Source organism: Panthera leo, chromosome A3, assembly GCF_018350215.1.
Source record: "Panthera leo isolate Ple1 chromosome A3, P.leo_Ple1_pat1.1, whole genome shotgun sequence".
NCBI lineage: Eukaryota > Metazoa > Chordata > Mammalia > Carnivora > Felidae > Panthera > Panthera leo.
In genome coordinates this window covers 171,561-192,011 of record NC_056681.1, presented here as the reverse complement: position 1 = coordinate 192,011, position 20,451 = coordinate 171,561, and the positions used below count along the sequence as shown (strand labels likewise).

The 20,451-nt window shown below is 52.8% G+C and overlaps 1 protein-coding gene across 1 annotated transcript in view; it reads left to right on the top strand.

The window, feature by feature from the left end:
• MYT1 (myelin transcription factor 1) overlaps positions 1-8,699 on the top strand; it is a 43,285-nt gene extending 34,586 nt beyond the window's left edge. Inside the window, exons 17-21 of the mRNA XM_042930355.1 lie at positions 3,287-3,508; positions 4,562-4,653; positions 5,326-5,429; positions 7,690-7,833; positions 8,190-8,699. Of these exons, the coding sequence (XP_042786289.1) occupies positions 3,287-3,508; positions 4,562-4,653; positions 5,326-5,429; positions 7,690-7,833; positions 8,190-8,330 (703 nt within the window). The 3' untranslated portion in view covers positions 8,331-8,699. The remainder of the gene's footprint in view (positions 1-3,286; positions 3,509-4,561; positions 4,654-5,325; positions 5,430-7,689; positions 7,834-8,189) is intronic.
• The last annotated feature ends 11,752 nt before the right edge of the window (positions 8,700-20,451 follow it).

The window sequence follows — 20,451 nt, the reverse complement described above, 5'->3', positions numbered from 1 at the left end:
GAGAAGGTAGCTGTTTCCAGAGAAGGTAGCTTCTCCTTCCAGAGAAGGTAGCTGTTTCCAGAGAAGGTAGCTTCTCCTTCCAGAGAAGGTAGCTGCTTCCAGAGAAGGTAGCTTCTCCTTCCAGAGAAGGTAGCTTCTCCTTCCAGAGAAGGTAGCTGCTTCCAGAGAAGGTAGCTGCTTCCAGAGAAGGTAGCTTCTCCTTCCAGAGAAGGTAGCTGCTTCCAGAGAAGGTAACTGCTTCCAGAGAAGGTAGCTTCCCCTTCCAGAGAAGGTAGCTGCTTCCAGAGAAGGTAGGTTCTCCTTTCAGAGAAGGTACCTTCTCCTTCCAGAGAAGGTAGCTGTTTCCAGAGAAGGTAGCTTCTCCTTCCAGAGAAGGTAGCTGTTTCCAGAGAAGGTAGCTTCTCCTTCCAGAGAAGGTAGCTGTTTCCAGAGAAGGTAGCTTCTCCTTCCAGAGAAGGTAGCTGCTTCCAGAGAAGGTAGCTGCTTCCAGAGAAGGTAGCTTCCCCTTCCAGAGAAGGTAGCTGCTTCCAGAGAAGGTAGGTTCTCCTTTCAGAGAAGGTAGCTTCTCCTTCCAGAGAAGGTAGCTGTTTCCAGAGAAGGTAGCTTCTCCTTCCAGAGAAGGTAGCTGCTTCCAGAGAAGGTAGCTTCTCCTTCCAGAGAAGGTAGTTGCTTCCAGAGAAGGTAGGTTCTCCTTTCAGAGAAGGTAGCTTCTCCTTCCAGAGAAGGTAGCTGCTTCCAGAGAAGGTAGCTTCTCCTTTCAGAGAAGGTAGCTTCTCCTTCCAGAGAAGGTAGCTGCTTCCAGAGAAGGTAGCTTCTCCTTTCAGAGAAGGTAACTTCTCCTTCCAGAGAAGATAGCTGCTTGCAGAGAAGGTAGCTTCTCCTTCCAGAGAAGGTAGCTTCTCCTTCCAGAGAAGGTAGCTGCTTCCAGAGAAGGTAGCTTCTCCTTCCAGAGAAGGTAGCTTCTCCTTCCAGAGAAGGTAGCTGCTTCCAGAGAAGGTAGCTTCTCCTTCCAGAGAAGGTAGCTGCTTCCAGAGAAGATAGCTTCCCCTTCCAGAGAAGGTAGCTCCTTCCAGAGAAGATAGCTTCCCCTTCCAGAGAAGGTAGCTGCTTCCAGAGAAGGTAGGTTCTCCTTTCAGAGAAGGTAGCTTCTCCTTCCAGAGAAGGTAGCTGCTTCCAGAGAAGGTAGCTTCTCCTTCCAGAGAAGGTAGCTGCTTCCAGAGAAGGTAGCTTCTCCTTCCAGAGAAGGTAGCTTCTCCTTCCAGAGAAGGTAGCTGCTTCCAGAGAAGGTAGCTGCTTCCAGAGAAGGTAGCTTCTCCTTCCAGAGAAGGTAGCTGCTTCCAGAGAAGGTAACTGCTTCCAGAGAAGGTAGCTTCCCCTTCCAGAGAAGGTAGCTGCTTCCAGAGAAGGTAGGTTCTCCTTTCAGAGAAGGTACCTTCTCCTTCCAGAGAAGGTAGCTGTTTCCAGAGAAGGTAGCTTCTCCTTCCAGAGAAGGTAGCTGTTTCCAGAGAAGGTAGCTTCTCCTTCCAGAGAAGGTAGCTGTTTCCAGAGAAGGTAGCTTCTCCTTCCAGAGAAGGTAGCTGCTTCCAGAGAAGGTAGCTGCTTCCAGAGAAGGTAGCTTCCCCTTCCAGAGAAGGTAGCTGCTTCCAGAGAAGGTAGGTTCTCCTTTCAGAGAAGGTAGCTTCTCCTTCCAGAGAAGGTAGCTGTTTCCAGAGAAGGTAGCTTCTCCTTCCAGAGAAGGTAGCTGCTTCCAGAGAAGGTAGCTTCTCCTTCCAGAGAAGGTAGTTGCTTCCAGAGAAGGTAGGTTCTCCTTTCAGAGAAGGTAGCTTCTCCTTCCAGAGAAGGTAGCTGCTTCCAGAGAAGGTAGCTTCTCCTTTCAGAGAAGGTAGCTTCTCCTTCCAGAGAAGGTAGCTGCTTCCAGAGAAGGTAGCTTCTCCTTTCAGAGAAGGTAACTTCTCCTTCCAGAGAAGATAGCTGCTTGCAGAGAAGGTAGCTTCTCCTTCCAGAGAAGGTAGCTTCTCCTTCCAGAGAAGGTAGCTTCTCCTTCCAGAGAAGGTAGCTGCTTCCAGAGAAGGTAGCTTCTCCTTCCAGAGAAGGTAGCTTCTCCTTCCAGAGAAGGTAGCTGCTTCCAGAGAAGGTAGCTTCTCCTTCCAGAGAAGGTAGCTGCTTCCAGAGAAGATAGCTTCCCCTTCCAGAGAAGGTAGCTCCTTCCAGAGAAGATAGCTTCCCCTTCCAGAGAAGGTAGCTGCTTCCAGAGAAGGTAGGTTCTCCTTTCAGAGAAGGTAGCTTCTCCTTCCAGAGAAGGTAGCTGCTTCCAGAGAAGGTAGCTTCTCCTTCCAGAGAAGGTAGCTGCTTCCAGAGAAGGTAGCTTCTCCTTCCAGAGAAGGTAGCTGCTTCCAGAGAAGGTAGCTGCTTCCAGAGAAGGTAGCTTCCCCTTCCAGAGAAGGTAGCTGCTTCCAGAGAAGGTAGGTTCTCCTTTCAGAGAAGGTAGCTTCTCCTTCCAGAGAAGGTAGCTGTTTCCAGAGAAGGTAGCTTCTCCTTCCAGAGAAGGTAGCTGTTTCCAGAGAAGGTAGCTTCTCCTTCCAGAGAAGGTAGCTGCTTCCAGAGAAGGTAGCTGCTTCCAGAGAAGGTAGCTTCCCCTTCCAGAGAAGGTAGCTGCTTCCAGAGAAGGTAGGTTCTCCTTTCAGAGAAGGTAGCTTCTCCTTCCAGAGAAGGTAGCTGTTTCCAGAGAAGGTAGCTTCTCCTTCCAGAGAAGGTAGCTGCTTCCAGAGAAGGTAGCTTCTCCTTCCAGAGAAGGTAGCTGCTTCCAGAGAAGGTAGCTTCTCCTTCCAGAGAAGGTAGCTTCTCCTTTCAGAGAAGGTAGCTGGTTCCAGAGAAGGTTGCTTCTCCTTCCAGAGAAGGTAGCTTCTCCTTCTGGAAAAGGTAGCTGCTTCCAGAGAAAGTAGCTTCTCCTTCCAGAGAAGGTAGCTGCTTCCAGAGAAGGTAGCTTCTCCTTCCAGAGAAGGTAGCTTCTTCCAGAGAAGGTAGCTTCTCCTTTCAGGGAAGGTAGCTGCTGACCTTCCAACTAAGCAGGAGGCGTGAGGGTGAGGCTGGAGAGGGAACGTGATCCCTGTTGCCTTTACATCTGGTTGGGAAGGCCCAGGTTCTGACCTGTGGCTTCAGGAATCACTCCAACCATGGTAGTTCATCCAGGAGCCCCCAGCAGTCTCAGTGTCTGGCATGGGAGAGTCTCTGGGCTTCACCTCCCCCATCTAGTGCTCAGTGCTCACCTCTGACCTCTTTGTGCCAGGTGCCCTGTGCCAGGCTGTGTGGGGCTCGGTCACATCAGCGGCAAATATGCTTCACACAGAAGTGCATCTGGCTGCCCGCTGGCCGCTCGGAGGCAGAAAGAGGGTTCTCTTAATGGCTCACCGTTCTCCTGGAAGTCACTGAAGAACGAGGGGCCCACCTGCCCCACTCCAGGCTGTGATGGCTCCGGTCATGCCAATGGTAGCTTCCTCACCCACCGGAGGTAACTGCCCTGCATGGCTTGCATTTCATAGGCCCCTGGCCTTGGGCATGTGGGCAAGGTTCTTCAGGAAGGACCAGACTCAGGAAGGGCTCAGTCGTGGCCTATAGTTTCTCCAGGGAAAAGCAAGGCCCGGATTGGTAGCCGACTGGATGAAGCCATAGAAAATCTGTTAGTATCAGATCATGGTGTTTGTGACATGTGGCACCCCAAGTGGCTGCTCCACGTGGAGCACGTGGAGTCCCTCCAGCAAGAGTGAGTGGAGCCCTGAGTCTCGTGTGTGCATTCTCGACACAGGCTGCCGGCTTCTCATGAAAAGCTGGCCCCTCCTGCTGGGGTCTCTTCTTTGAACTTTGGGCCCACGTCTGCCTGCTGTGGAAGGGACATGGCGACAAGACCCCTCCTTGCCTGGGCTCTCATTTGCCCCCAACACCTGTCCCAGGCCTGGGGACAGCTTGCCTCCCCCATTCTATTCCTCTGTGTGCCAGGCAGCTGAGGTATTGGCCAAGGTGCAGGGGTCACTACACTGTTCATCAGAAACCTTCTCTTTCTTTTGTTCCGTCCCTGTCTCTCCACCTAAAGATTAATGAACTCATTCGTTCCACAAGCTTTGACTTAGAGTCCACCAAATACCAGGCTCAGGAAGAGCAGAGAACAAGAGTTGATTTGGGCCAAGTGAGGGACAGACTATAACCAAACAAATGAGTAAGATATTGCAGTGTGGCCAAGAGGATAGATGCTGTGGGGGAGGATAGTGGCAGGGAGGAGGGAGGGAGGCCTCTCTGAGAAGGGGGTGAGGAGCTTGGCCCAGGCAATCTGGGGATAAGCCTTTAGGGCCTAAGCTGGGAAAGGCCTGGGCTACCGAATAAGGGGTGTGGAAGCTTGGCGGCCGGAGCCGGGGAGCAGGTGGCAAGAGGAGACGAATGAGAAAGTTCCAACCAGGGTCCTACCAGGCTGCCAGCCAATGAGGACTTGGCTTTCATTGTGATGTGTCATCACAGACTGGCCCTTGGTATGTGACCTTGGACTGGTTTTTGGTGTGACCTTTGCTTCCAGCTTATCTGGCTGTCCCAGAGCAACCTTTGCTGGAAAGAAGGGAAAAGTCTCAGGGGATGAGGTTCTCAGCACGAAGTTCAAGACGAGTGATGGTAAGGTGTCCCTCCTGCAGTTCCTCCGAGCGATGTCTGTGACATGGGTGAGTGAGCAGGTACTGGCGGGAGGGGGTAGGGAGACAAGGCCCCTCCTAGCGTGAGTCATGGTGGAGACAGACTGCTTACCTGAGTCGACGGGTCCCCCAACCTAGCTCTGGACCCCTGGTCGCCTCAAGTCTGGGATCCTGGCCCTCAAGTGGCCATGCTTGCTCTAACCTGGGTATTGACAAGTGGTGGCATCAGAGAACCCTGATGGCGGCATCAGAAGCCACGATCTCAGGGTTTGTGGATTCGTGAACTCAGTTAGTGTCAACGAAGAGGGAAGCTGAGGAAATTCAGTACCACCTGGAAAACTTCCATCTTTATCTTGGCAATTAACACTTGCCAAAGATTTATACTCTCCTATCTGTGCCCCAGGGTCAGGGGGAAAAATGTAGACACACGGCTGCTAGTCTCCAAGATCGACTTTTCCAGCACAAAAGTGGGATACGAGCTGCCCACCGAGCCAGGCGGGTTGCCTCTGCTTGGACGGGCTCCCTAGTCCCACCTAGAAAACAGGCCTTGGACGGGCTCCCTAGTCCCACCTAGAAAACAGGCCTCCACTGCACTCCCACCTGCTGGCCTGGGCGCAAAGCTGAGGGCCACAACCAAGGTTTCTCTCTGGGGCAGTTCTGGAGAACGATGAAGAGATCAAGCAGCTGAACCAGGAGATCCGCGACCTGAACGAGTCCAACTCAGAGATGGAGGCTGCCATGGTACAGCTGCAGTCCCAGGTGGGTGGTGCTGCCCACCTGCACGTACGCCCTCTCCCTCCCCACCGGAGAGGTCCTGGTCCTCAGCCTGCACTTCAGGGAGGCAGGAAAACTGAGCCCCTCATCAAACTTGCTGCCAAGCTGAGCTGATGGGCGTAGCGCTCAGCGAGACTCAGAACGTGCCACACCCGCCCGCACTGGCTGTTCTTCCAGCGGTAAGGGGTCTTCAGGTGGCCCTGCCGGGGGTCCCATCAGGGTTACTGGTGCCATCAGAGTTGGCTGCTAGCCCTGTAGGAGTAGCACCACCAGGTGGGTTCCGGGGGTCTGGCTGGAGCCTGCCTCTACCACAGTACTGCCGTACGCCAGCCGAGTGACCTGGAAAACCCGTTGGCAATCTGCATCTTGACGTCCTTGCTGGTGGAGTGAAGAGAAAAATAGGAGTCAACTCTGTGAGGTTGTTGTGAGGTAAAGACATTTGTATGAGGAGGCGTCTGACCCAGAAAGAGCCACTGTTGCCATGTGAGAGAGTTACACGTTTCTTTAAGGGTATTTGCCATCTCTCTGATTTCCCCAAAATGAACACTTGTCATCAGGAAAAAATGCAGCGAAAGCCTTATTCCGAAAAGAAGACAGTGCCCTGTCCTTAGCTGTTGAGCAGGGGGCTGGAGAGAACCTGGAGCACAGAAGGAGTGGCCACACATAGCTGTGTCCCCCATGGCCTGAAGGGCAGAGGGACAAGGAGGTACTGGGCCCTGCAGGATCTGAGGGCAGGAAGGACAGATGGGAAGGCGGTGAGGCTCCTTCCCAGAGGCTGCAGCGTGACACATTGGAGCTCTACGTGTCTTGTTCCTCTGCTCCTTCCTCCACTGGGAAACAGGCTTTCACGCTGACCTCCTGTGTAAACAGAGCATCGGCCCATGGAGATTAGGAAGGATTTTCATTCTGCAGCACTTTCCCCAGGCTCCCAGGCAGTAGAAGCAGAGGAGTGCTGGGGCGTCTCTGGGTGCCGAGACATATCACTGTGTGACTGCCACCCTCTGTCCCTCACTGCTCCCTCCCTTCTCAGAGTGTACCCTTGGGGCAGCACCTCTGACTTCTCCCTTTTTGCTGATTTCCACCTTTTTTTTTCTTCAGTTTTTATTTAGTTATTTTGAGAGAGAGAGTGGGCAGGGGAGGGGCAGAGAGAGAGAATCCCGAACAGGCTTCTGTTCCACTGCTCCACTGGCGTGGAGGCCAGTGTGGGGCTTGAACTCGTGAACCGCAAGATCATGACCCCCGCCGAAACCAAGAGTCAGATGCTCAACACAGTCACTGAGCCCCCAGGCACCAGGCACCCCCTGATTCCCACCTTTTTATTTATCGGCATCCATTTGGAAGGACCGGGAGCCCCCTTTCCTCTAGAGGGAGTTTTGAGTCATGTGCTCTGCCCAAGGCTCAGGCAGAGAGGAGGCAGTCCCCTAACTCCTACTCCCGAGTGTTTTAAGCCGAAGATTTGTCACCAGGTGACGAAGCATGGTGTTTCCCAGCCACATGGTTGGAGGAAAGCACTCTACCTGATCCATAGCTTTCTAAAAGGCAGCTTACCTGTCTCTATCTGGGGACAGCTTAATGTGTCACACATGTCATGTGAACCTGCCTCTGCCCTGAGGCCTCCTTAAGATGTGGTCAGGTTGGGGGCTGCCCTCCCGAGCAAGTCTTCTCCAGATCAGGCCCCAGGGAAGGTTTCCCACCTTCCCCATGCTGGCCGTGAATGTCTGCATAGGGTTATGCGGACCCCGAGACTCACCCGATCGCTTGAGCTGCTCTGGGTAGGCCGGACTGCCCGTGTCATTGACTGGCTCCACTCAGCCAGGAGTGGCTGTCTTCCACAGCTTTATTAGGGCACTTGTTGGCCTTTCTGGTGGGGAGAAAACCCAAAGGCAGCCAGGCACCCCATAAAGTGCGTGCAGTATTCCCATTACAGACAAGGAAGAAGAAACATGGGGAGGTTAACTGTACGGCTAGTGGTGGGCTGGGATTTGAGCCCAGGGTGCTCAGAGTCTGTGTTCCTCTCTGCCCCCGCAGGACAGATGTGGCATAGAAACCCATGGTCCCACACCACTCCTGGCTGAGTCACTGTGTCCCCTCCTCCATCCAGGGACCAGAGTCCCTACGTCTTTGCCTTCTCCCAGAAAGATAGCACATGTGGCACAGTTAGCATGCTGGGTGTGTCCCAGGAGGACATGATATGGTCCATGGGGCCCCCATGACAGGAGGCGTTTCCCACCTTGGTCTGGTGCAGATCTCCTCCATGGAGAAGAGCCTGAAGAACATCGAAGAGGAGAACAAGCTCATTGAGGAGCAGAATGAAGCCCTGTTTCTGGAGCTGTCGGGCCTGAGCCAGGCCCTCATCCAAAGTCTCGCCAACATCCGCCTTCCGCACATGGTAAGCAGTATGTGGCCCTGCAGGCACACCAGTGAGCTTGTGGCTGACTGTCCCCCCACCCCCTGCCAGGACTCTGGGGAGGGCAAGGAGGGCGCGGCACACCTCTACCTCTGGGGTCCTGCCAGAAGGGCAGGTGCTCTGCCCGACAGGCTGCTGGCCACAGTGGTTCCAGCTGTCCCGAAGAGCTTATGAATCCACAGCAGGATGCTCATGGTTGTTTCAGCCCAAGGGTGCCAGTGGTGGCCCTAGTAGGTGTGAGGAGATGGGTTTGAGTCCTGCCACAGACTTCTGTGGCTTCTGAAAATCAGGGGACACACCGTGTGGATGGAGCTTGCTAACCTGGTTCTGTTCTCCAGGAGCCAATATGTGAGCAGAATTTCGATGCCTACGTGAGCACCCTCACTGACATGTACTCCAACCAGGAGTGCTACCAGAACCCCGAGAACAAGGACCTCCTGGAGAGCATCAAACGGGCTGTGAGGGGCATCCAGGTCTAGACCCCATCACTCCAGAGCCACCCCGCCAATCCGGACATCCGGGGCAGCCCAACTTGGCTCCCGCGCTTACCTCCCTTGCCCTGCCCCCGCAGTGGGGAGTCCCAACTCACAGTGACTTCCAGTTGGCAGCCCAGGGAGGCCTCAGTTGGGCTTATCCACAGGGGTGCCTGGAAATCAGTGTCTTTCTCGTTGCACTTGCCAGGCTGGAGGCCTTGACCTCCCCACACGAATGCAGGGCAGGGCGTGAAGTATTACAAAGTGATTTATTTTTGTTTTTTGAAAGAAATCTGAAGAGCAGCTCAAAGTCTCCAGTGAAAGCTCATGGACAAGGTTCTCAGGGAAGTTTTGGAGTTTGCAACCACAGTATTCCTTTGTCTGTCGAGGCTGGGAGGGTAGCCGTGGGCACGGGGCGGGTGGTGCGTGTGACAGTGTCAGCCTGGAGCATGTGCCCCTGGGCACACGTCTGCTCAGTGAGGTCAATGTGGCAAGTGTGTTTTCTGTTTTCATTTAACTCAGTTTTGTCTTAAGGATGGAATAAAGCACTGTTCCAGAGGGTTAGAAACAGACCTGCAGCCCATGGCCAACTTGAGGACTCTAACCTGGGAACCCCTGGAAGTTCCACATTAAAGCACCTCACTTCTAGGGGCAGCTGGCACCCCAAGCCCGCACAGACACGTGCAGGCTTGGGGTCACGCTCCCCCTCGGGGCTGCCGCCTTCAGACCCAGGTCTGGGTCAGGGCCAGGGTCTCTGGCTGTCTGTGCGTCCACTCATGCCTGTGACCCGTCACTGCCGCTTTACCCGGGTCGTGGCCGAGCTTGACTGGGGCGGAGGTGGCATCGGCAAGGTCAGGGGATAAATCCCTAATTAGGAGACCACCAAGGTTTCGCTTCCTTTTAGATCCATTCAAGACGCGAAAAAAAATTTTAACATAATGTGTTAAACACAATGTTCCTACCGTGTAAATAGAGTCCAAATCGGTTGTGACTGCAATTCCAAGGTAGTATTTAAAAGTAGAGAAATTGCACTTCCTGGAAGAAAAAAAAAGTAGTTAGTTTAATTATTCTGTACATTGTTTAATTTTGTCAAGATGTAAGTATTTATATTCACAACCTCTTGTGTTAACATTTGCTATTTATTTAACATTTTTATTTATTAATTTTGTACTGTTTCAACTAGACCCCACACCAGGACACCATGAGAGGGAAACAGATGAAATCAAAGCAAAATTGACTATTTGACAAGAGATAGGCCACAAAAAATCTTGCTGTAACTTCTATATATAGAAGTCTTCTTATAATTTTGATGCAACCAAGTTATTTTTTATATATTTTGTTATTTATTCTTTTAATAATGGAATTTTTTAAAGAGTATTTTGTAACTGAGGAATTTTGATAATTTGGGGATGTTTTCCCCCTGGTCCAATGGAAGGAAAGACTTTTTGGTTTTCTTCATCCCTTCGGTTCCTTTTGTTTCAGGCACGGACAACAGCAAGTGGAATTCTGTATTTATTATTTATTTAAGTGTAGCGCAGATGTGTGTGCTCTGGCGTGTTTCTTGTGTTGCGTCTGTGTGCTGGTTCTTGATGGCTGAGTCATGCTGCTGTGAAGGAGTGCTGGCCACAGGCAGCACCGAGCAGTCCCCGCTCACAGGCTCCCTGCTCCTCCGACAGCTCCGAAACTGTGACCCCCTTCCTCAGGAAATGCGTGGAACCCACAGCACAGCACTTCTCGGTGTGTTTGCAGGGTGATTTCCTAATAAAAGTCCACTCTGACTGTGTGGGAGCGGTGTGTACTGTGCCGGCGGTCTGTGTCCCTGAGAGCCCTAATGAGTCACCTTCCTGGGGAGTGGCTGGGTGGGTGGGTGGGTGGCTTCTTCCACCTGTGGTCTCTTCTTGGGACCCTAATGTGGAACGAACATCCTTCCCCTAAGGGGCGGTTCTAGGAGGTCTAAGTCACTGTGCTCTGCCTCTTCCCACATGACTGGGTGTGTGCAGAGCAGAACTTTCTCTTGGGCTTGGACAGAAGTCTTCCTGTTGGGGTTGTCAGTCAGGGTGGGGTGGCAGGGGTGGTGGGGTCGAGGGGTGGAACAGGGGTTGCCACAGACCACCTCTCCTGGCCACAAGGAGGAAGCCAGCTGCAGTAGGAGAGAGTCTGGACATTCTGGAGGGAGGTAGAGTCGAGAAATGGAAAGAGAAAGGTGGAGGCGGAAGGGAGGGGATGAGAGAACTCTCTAATCTTTTCAGAGCTCCTGGTCCAGCTGAAGGTTGCCCATCCTCGCATTTCCCAGTTATGCAGGGAACGAACTCTTCTTCTTCTCTTTCCTCCTTCTCCTTCCTCCCCTCATTCCTCCTCCTCTTTCTCCTTCTCTTCTCTTTTCCTTCTTCTCCCTCCTCCTCCTCTTCCTCCTTCTTCTTTGCTTAAGCTCTTGCGCTTGGCGTTTTGGCCTTGCAGTGGCGCCTCCCATTTTCACACTTTGATGTCAGGTGGAGCTCTAGCTCTCACAGGGTGAGACTTAGGTTTGGAGTTTCAGCCTGAACTGTCCACACCTTTTGACCTCCTTGGGAATCTGGCCTTGAAGGCCAACCTGGAGCTCCCACCTGACATGATGAAGGAAAATTCTTAGAAATTCTGAGCCTCATTTCCAACCACTGTCTGAATCAGACAGGGTCCAGGACACCTGGGGGCATTTGGTGTGTTTGGAGGGCAGCTGCGCTTGGGCCTTCGCTGTACCCCCAACCCCCCTCCCCACCCCACTCCACACTGTCCTTGTCTTTCTCTCTTTCCTTTCAGTGTCTACAGCGTGCAGGCCTCTGAGGCCTGGCCTCTTTTCTTTGGGCAACGTCTATGGCTCCCTCCTCCCGTCCTCCACTGGTCCCTCTTCTCATCTGCCTTTGGCCACGGGGCCTATTCTTGGTTTCTGCCCCACCCTGCACCTGCTGTGTGCTGTCCTCCTGTGTGCTCCGCAGAGGCTGCCCCAGTCCGCATCCCGGCCTCTCTCCTTCCCCGAATCAACATCCCTACCGCTCATGTCTGCCGTGTGCAGACTACTCCCACACTGCTTTCCAAGTCTGCTTTTCCCAGTTCTAGAACCTTCTGGGTCTCCACTTGGATGTTCCACAGGCCACAGGACATGTACCCAAGTGACCACAACAGCCCATCTGCTGCTCCTAGCCTGACCCTCCCTGGGCCCAGCAAGATGCCAATCCTCATTAGCTGCCTGTCCTGATTCATCCAGCTGAAGAGATCGTGGCCACATGGAAGCTACCAAGAGGGGCCACAGTGTCTGTGGTGCCACATGGATGTGGATGTTACCATGGAGCACCAGTCGGGTCGTGTGTGCCCCCCAGACGGGGCCACCCAGGGGTGCTGCCCTAATGAGGCCAACGTATGACTTGATGAAGAACAGGCGAGTATTAGGGCTACATCCAGCTGTGCAGGGATGCATGCATGGTGGCATCAGCCATGCCCTGCCTACCACAGGGGACGGGGTGGACTCAGTGACTACTGAACTCCCAGGGAGGTCCTCCACAGAGGTATCCATTTGGGCTGGTTCTGGCTCTGAGGGTTGCTCACACCCCCAGCAGCTTCTTGAGCCAGTATAGGTCTCAGGGGCACGCCTGGAGCCCCAAGGAATCAGAGGAGCTGGTGCAGTCTCAGCCCTGTGGGGCCATCCCCAAGCCTCCCGCTTCCAGGACGAGGGGCCTAGGGGGAGGGGCAGGGGAGCCCACGGAGCAACCCTGCTTCTCACATAGGATCCTGGAAGTGGATGTGGAGGACACAGGTGCAGCTCCCTCTCCAGCGCCATGCCAATGGACCCCCTCGTTGGATCCACCCATCTCTGCTCACTGGGTACCTTCTGCCAGGCTGGACACATTTCTGCCCGTGTCTTTCACACACTGTCAAAAATGTTTTCCTCGTGTTCAATTCTGTCACGGCTCTCTCTGTGGCAGTTGTCAAAACAGCAAAGGAGAAACCTGGTGCTGTTTATGACTAAAGATGGTAAGGAGTCCACCCAAGGCTCACCTGCTGCATTGTGAACAAGCAGAAGAGCTTGTAAGTCCTCCAACACGCCTCCCAGGGCCACTGCTTGCGTCCCCACACAGAGCTCGATAATCCAAGACACCATCAGGCACCAAACATAGAAGGGCTCAGTCACAGCTGAGTCACCCCACATAAAACCCTACCTGGATCAGCCCTGAGCAGGTACAGGAGAGAAGTAATGACAAACCCACCTCTTGTCAACGACTGTGGTGCAGGCACTAGGATTGTCCCTGTCATACACACCAGAAGGCTGAGGCCCACCAAGCTGCTCAGGGTCACACAGAGGACTGGCTGTGTTGCCAGGATTTACACCAGCCTTCTGGTCCCTGGGGTCTGTCCTCTTCAAGAAGAGGAAGGGGTGCCAGCTCAGCTGAACCCCATGTAGCAGTCAGACCCAGTGGGCACACAGGGGGCCACAGGAGAAGGAGCTACTATGATCCCCAGGCCAGTGGACAGAGAAGGAGCCACCAGGAAGAATCTGTCCAGGCACAGCATGGACAGATAGGTCCCCCAGTCTCGGGAGAGTCGTATTGGCAGATACCATTGCCTCCCAGGATGCTCTGACCATTCCCTAAGGTAGCTGGGACTGGACAGAGACTCTGAAGCCTCCTCGAGGTGGAGGGGGTTCTCCAGCACTCCTATGGCTCCTCCTGCCTATGGGGCTGAGCAAGGTATACCTGTCCCCGAGGGGACCTCTCCTTGCCCCCATCAGCCTGGGCTGGCCTGCCTGGATGATTCACTGTCACTGTGCCAGCCAGTGCTTTCCCACAGGGCAGTTAGGCTTATCCAAGATCCGTTTCCTACACTCCTAAAGGCAGTTTCTTCCCATGTATACATTTTCAGTCCATAGCAGAAAGAACTAAGGTGTGGTCCTTGTACTGGGACCACAATCTCCAGAATATTCCTGATCATTCCCTAGCCATCGCCACGCTTGTACTCTCCCTGGAGGACCTCTTACCCTCATATTGTTCCCAGAGGGTATGACAGCTAGCTGCCTGACCCCATTCCATGTGCTGGCCCTCTGTGTGATTTCTGCTGAGCTCAGGTCTGAGGGGGGCCCTGGAAGCAGGTCTGGGATCACGGGGAGAGACCCCCCAAGCACATTTCCTTCTTGTAGAGCTGAATCTGTGGGGGCCTTTTTGGAGTTTGGAACCCCTTGACATTGTTTGAGAAATTATGTGTGCATGTGCAGTGACGGGATTGGCGGGGGATCTTTCTCCTGATCCACAGCCCTCCCACACTCTTGAGCAGTGGGGAGACTTCTCAGCTCACAGTCCCAAAGTGTCCTATGAATATGATACTCCGGTGGCCATAGGTTAGGGGCCACATCTCGCATTGAGTAGCCCCTGACAAGTTGACTCTCTGTGCTACAGTTTCCTAGTAAGTACAGAAGGAGGGGCATATGAAGACTTGAGACATGTGCATTCACCACAGTGGGGACCCAGTCATTCTGAAACAGCTGAAGCATTTGAATGCCCCCACTCCCCACCAGCTCAGGGTCCCTGAAAAGCTGTGTCAGAGGCATCAGTGGCAGGGGCTCATGATGATGGTGGTCTGCTTCAGGCCTCAAGGCTCACTCCATGCTCACAGAATTCTGATCCAGACACCATCCATTTGCCACCCTACCATGCTCAAAGTGTCCTGGGGAAGCTTTCAACGGTCCTAGGGCACCCCTGGGTGGCTACTGGTATGGGGGGAGGGGCTGCTGCCACCACCCTGCATTTTGAAGCCCTGCGTCAGGACTGGTGATCTCCAAACATTGTTCAAGCATGTAAACTGTTTAGATGGAATGTCACACAGAGTCCCTGTGCTATTCTGGCCAAGGTTGAGGGTCAGAAGTGGTGTGGCCTGAGGGAGATGTCCAGCCCCCTGGGGTAGGTTCAACCAGATGTCCCATCAGAGGGTCTCTAGCTACCTCCCTCACCAGCCAAGTACAGAGCCTGGGAGACCAAGTGGGGAGAAAGGGCCAAATACAGGATGTGTGCTCTGTTGGGTGGGGGGTGGGCAGGAAGCATGTCTGCAAAAGGCAACTGCGTGGACGACAGTTAGAGGTGCTGGGCAAGTCCCCTTTGTGGGGGCTCCCGGTTTCTGACACAGTAGCACTGGCAGCAGCTTTGTTTGAGTCAGAGGCCATCTCACGCCTGGGAACCTTGAGCATGCCACTTCTGTGCTTTGGTTTTCTTCTCCGTAAAGGGGTCCATAGCACATGCTACTGAAGGAGGGGAGGAGGAAGGTGGAAAGGGTTAGCCCAGGCCACAGGTCATGCACTATCCCCTGACGCTCTGAGGACACCCTTGAACCCACCTCCTCTTCCCTGCATCTCCCCATTTATACCAGTCATCACTCCCAGCTCCAAGATCTGCCTCTGTTAGGTGCTAGCCACCCCCCAGGGCCCTCCAAGTCTAGGTACCTCTCACCCGGTGCCCGAGGATTGAATACATCTGCTGCTGTCACCGCTGTTAGCAACTGGTCTGGCCTGCCAACAGCTGCATTCAGAAGTTCTGAAGTTTGGTCTTTCCAGACTGGCCTTCCTTCTCCAAGGCTGCTGCCCACCCATGCTTTCCCCTGATGCCTTTCCTCTCGTAAGTCACAGGAGCCAGGGAGGAGAGTCGGAGGGGCTGGCAAAGGGGGAGGAGACCCTTGAACCCTAGGACTCATAGCTTAGGAAATGTGGCTGTCCGCTCCTCAGGAAGCTTCCACCCCAGGTGCCCTGGAGGCAGGGCTCTGGACCCTGGGCTGACACTGCTTCTTCATGTTATCTATCATCTATCATCTATGTATGTATGCATGTATGTATCTATCTATCCTCTATCTATCTATCTATCTATCTAGAACTGGGGTGGGGAGGGGATTTATTTTATGGAATCTGCTCACTCAATTGCAGTGGCTAAGTCTGAAATCTGCAGGACAGGTGGCAGACTGGAGACCAGGAACAGTTGATGCTGTAGTTTGGTGTCCAAAGGCCATCTGGAGGCAGAATTCCTTCTTCCCTGGGGAATCCCAGTCTTTGCTCTTAGGGCCTCAAGTGCTTGGATAAGACCCACCCCACATTATGGAGGGTAGTTTGCTTTACTCAATGTTTGTTGATTTAAATGTTTTTTTTAATTTTTTAATGTTTGTATTTATTTGAGAGAGAGAGAGAGAGAGAGCGCAGAGCGCATGCGCACAAGCGGGGGAGGGGCAGAGAGAGAGAGGGAGACAGAATCTCAAGCAGGCTCTGCACTGTCCTCGTAGAGACCAACACCTGAGCTGAAATCAAGAGTTGGACGTTAAACCAACTGAGCCACCTGGGCCCCCCTGATTTAAATGTTAATCACATCTAAAACATCCTGTCAGGCATCTAGACTCTTTACCCAAACATCTGGGCACCACATCCTAGCCAAGCAGATACATAAACTTCAGCGTCGTTCTTCATCAGACCTCTTCCCTGTGCCCACACATTACTAACTTTTTATTAAGGTGGTTTGTTCTAAGATGACAAATTATCTGTAGACCCCTTCTCAATCATTTCACATCTAGGAATACATTGGAGTTCACCAGCACTTTCAGACAACCTCAAAGTGCGCTCACCTGCACAGCACACGTAGCAGAGAAGCCGTAAGGTGTGTCTGAAACTGGTTAATTCCACTTGCTGGCCACAGATGGCTCACTGTGAGGAACAACGGTGTTTGCCCTTTTTGGAGGAGAGTGTGGATGCTTTCAACACAACAGCTGTGCAGGGGCGACGCCTTGTGGCATCTTGTGACCTGCCATCCACCTCGTCTGTACTTCTTTGTTTATAACGTGTCTTTGTTATCTGGGTGTTTAAAATTTTTGTTCTCTTCATCATTGGTTTTGAGCAATTTGATTATACTGTGCCTTGCTCGTTTCCTTCATGCTCCTGTGCTGGGGGTTCATTGAGATGTATAGTTGTCAACAGATTTGGAAAATTTTCAGCCTTTACTTTCTGAGCTATTTTTTCCTGTCCCATCGTGTCTTTCCTTCTTTCTGGGACACTAATTACATGTATTTCAGGACACACGAGGTCACCCCACAACTGCCATTGGTGCTGTTCGTCTATTCTCTTTTCCCTTTTTATTTGGGAGAGTTCTTATTGCTGTGTCTTCAATCCTTTCTTTAGCAACATCCAGTCTGTTGCTAATACCATCCACTGTATTTCTCAACTCAGACATTGTAATTTTTATTCCTAGAGGTTATATTTGGGTCTTTTTAGGTAAGCTCTGTGTCTGCACTTAACTCCTCATTATGCCTCGTCTTTATTTTCCCGACAATTCTAGGAGTGCCTGGGTGGTTCAATTGGTTAAGTTTCTGGCTTCTGTTCAGGTTGTGATCTCGTGGTTCATGAGTTCGAGCCCCGCATTGGGCTCTGTGCTGACAGCTCGGACGGAGCCTGGAGGCTGCTTCGGATTCTGTGTCTCTCTCCCTCTGCCCCTATTCCACTCAAAATTAAATCCACATTAAAAAATTAAATTTACATTCCTCACAATTCCAGAGTGGATACCAGACATTGTGAATTTTATCTTGTTGAGTGTTGGACATTTTGTTTCTCGTGAATATTCTTGAGCTTTGCTCCTGGACACAGTGGCCAGGACACATTTTGATCTTTCAGATCTTTCTCTGATATGTTAGGAGGGGTCTGATCAGCGACGGGTCTGCGGGGAGCTCTGACTCACTCCTGAGGCAAGATCCTCCTGTGTACTCTTCTCACTGTTCCAGAGACCAAGAGGTTTTCCAGTGTGGCTGCTGGTAACCGACATTACTTTCTGCCCCGCTCAACTGTGGGCAGTGTCACCTCTAACCCTTTTGGACAGTTCCTTCCCTGGCCTTGGGTTGTTTCTGCACACACGTGTGCTGATTAGTTCTCTAACTGAACACTTGATGGGGACCTGCTACAGGTCCCCAAGTCCTCTATGTATCTTTCTCCCCACCTGTAGTCTGCCCTGGGACCTCTAGTTACCTTGGTCTCCCTGCATTCTCAGTTTCGTCTCCTCAGCTCAGGGAGTCCTCCCGGCTCCGCTAGGGATCCCCTCCTCCCTGCCACTGCAGGCTGAAGACTCTCACAGCAGTGAGATGGGGCAATTGTAAGGACTCGGCCCTTTGGTTTCTCGTCTCTCAGGAGTCACTGAGGTTTGTTGCACAACGTCCAGGTTCTGAGAACTGTTGCTACACATATTTGTCCATTTCTTGGTTGTTTCAGGCACGAGGGCAAGTCCAGTCCATCTTGGTCAGAGTTTCAGAGTTTCTTGGCACATTTCAGTTAGGGATGATGAAAAAATTCTGGAGATGGATAGTGGTGATGGTTGCACAACCCTTAAAATGCACTTAATGCCGCTGAACTGTGCACTTGAAAGTGGCTCGAATGATAAATGTTATGCTCTCTCTATATCACCACAATAAAAACATTTTTAAAGCTACCTCAGCCAAAGGAAGTATTAGTACTGTACTTTGAAGATAACAACACAACCCACTGCCTGTGGCTCCAGCCACAAGTACCCAGGTTCACCCCTGCCTCAGGCCTCTACGTGACCTTCCCTGTGCCAGGGGACCCCTCCTCTAGGTATGCTAAGCACGAGTGGCCCACAAATCACCCATCCCAAGTGCATACCCTTCAGTAAGCCTTCCCAACACCTGTCAGGGACACCCCACAGCTCCCCATGGTAACATCCTGCACACTGGAAGAAGAAAGACAAGCTCATCCAACTGTAGGTTGGTCTGGTGGCCTTTGCAAGGCGCTGACACCTCCATTTTACAGATGGGGAAACTGTGAGTGGATTGGATGCTGTCAGGAAGCAGAGGCATCTCAGAGATATGTGTTAGGAGGGCAGGGCAGGGGGAGGCTCATCTGTAAGTGATGAAGGAGCAGGGGTCACTGGTATTGGTTGGGACAGAATATATTGAGATTCTGTGGGTGACACAGGGGCCTTGTTTTGGTCTGTGCTTGGGCCCAGTTACGTTTTGTCTCACTGTATCATAATGGAGCTCCTCTGCAAGGTTGTCTGGGTCCAACGGGAGAACACATGGCCTTGCTGTGAGCGCCAGGTGAGCTTCCAGTGTCAGGGACTGCTCTTGTCATTCTCAGAGATCATACCAGTATCTGCTTCACGGAAATAATCCACATAAAGTGCTTAGCGTGACACCCTATGAAGATTAATCCTGATGGTATATGGATGGTGGAGTTGACATGGAACGGGCAGGGAATGATCCTGGAGAGCCAAGCAGATGGGTCTTATGGCTAGGTAGAAAAACAGAGGGCTCACGTGATCAGACCGTGCTTTAGGAAGACCACTTGGAAGAGAACAGGGAGGGGTGGTGAGAAAGCAGGCACGAGGCCAGTTAAGACATCATCCTGGTGACAGGTGAGACATACAGGAGACAAGACAGGGTGGAGTATATGGAAGGTGTGACCCCTGACAGTGGGGAGAGGGTCAAGGAGAGCGGTGGGACCTCTGTAATTTGAAGCCAGGGTCAAGGTTGTGAGGCTGGTGGCAAGCCCTCTCCTCCATGGCAGCGATGCTTGTAATTGTTACATAAACGGGGTGGCTTGCAAGGCTAGGTTCAGAGGAAGGGTCTGCTGCTCAAAGCTCATTTGGAAAGGCACACGTGAGGTCGGGCTGAAGTGAAAGGAAGAGTGGGAGGAGTGTCGCAAAGCTTACTGGGTAGCTCTGCAGGTGGCTCACAAAGGGACACGTGGCATCAAGGTGGCAGAAGAGGACAGGCCCCAGGGTGGCTGGGGCTGGTGAGGGGAGGCAGCGTTAAAGAAAGTACTGCCAGTGGATCTGAACACAGAGCCACGAGGTCCCTTTCGAGATGCAGAAGGATCTTGACTCGTGTTCGGCGAAGGCATCTCCGGCTATTCTCACGTGGAGGGCTTATCGGGCAGCCCGTGCAGGGTCCGTGTCCCTGGTCAACAACATCTAAAGCATGATGCCGTGGAGCACAACTTCCCTGCTCCGAGATCACGTCCACCTTCAACCCTCAGCGGCTTGGCCGCCTACGTGGTGTCCCACGGGCCCCAAAGCTTAGGTTCACGAGGACAACCTTGACTCACCTTGAGACAAACAGAGGAGACGCACCCCCACTCTGCGCTTTCTGTGTGGGACGCACATGTGGGTGCACACACACCCTGACTCCTCCAGGTCTGCAGGGTCTGCAACCACACTCTCCTGTCATCCAGCACGCTTTCCTAGGGGCAGCTTCCTCCTCCTTCCTCCAGTGCAGTGGGAAGTTCATATTGGCATAATGTTCCCTTTGATGTCACTCCTATTCATATTACTCAAAAACAGTTCTCTTTGCCTCGAAGGACCCAAAGAAATTTGACCAGTGTGCCCCCTTGCCCAAACTCCATCATCCTCTAGGAATGAAAACCTTATGACAGTAACTTTCATTTCTTGAGAATCTACTGTGCTGGGTCTTTGTGTCATTTGGGATGTCTTCAGTTGTCTGTTATGGAGATTGCTATGTAAACCAGCTCCACAACATGAGAATGTACGGGTTCACGGTTCACTTTGTGGGACAGAACTTACATGGGGTCTGTTCCAACTCTGCGTTTCTCTGCGGAGGCCCAGAAAAGAGGTGAAGGGTTTGCCCAGGTGCAGGTGTGGGAGTTGGCAGCCTACTCAAGAGGAGTAGGGGTGGGTGGGCCGGGGGCCCGCTGTGGCCTCCTCTCAGGTGTGGGCACGGCAGGTGGCTCCTGTCCACGTCTGCTTTCCCCGATCTGCAGCCATCGGCCCCTCTGTTGGCACAGCTGGATCCTTCTTGTCCTGCAGACCTTTGCTCCAATGTCCCTTCCGTGTCGCCCAAGCAAGAGTAGTCACCGCCTCGAGTTACTGTGCATCACACAGCGTTTTCATTTCTTCTTCACCGGTTAGCCCTTCCTTGCTGGGTCCCTGCATGGTGGAGCGCGGACCTGCACTGTCCTTTGTCCTCACCTGCAGCTGTCCTTTGACCGACCCCTCCCCAATATCTTCAGGCCCTGCGTCTCTCTCCTGCCTCGCACGCGCCTCGAGGTCAGTCTGCGGTCGGTCGGAAAGTCTTCCGGCGGAGACCGTGCCTGGGCCCACCAGCCTCGCCGTCGCCCCTT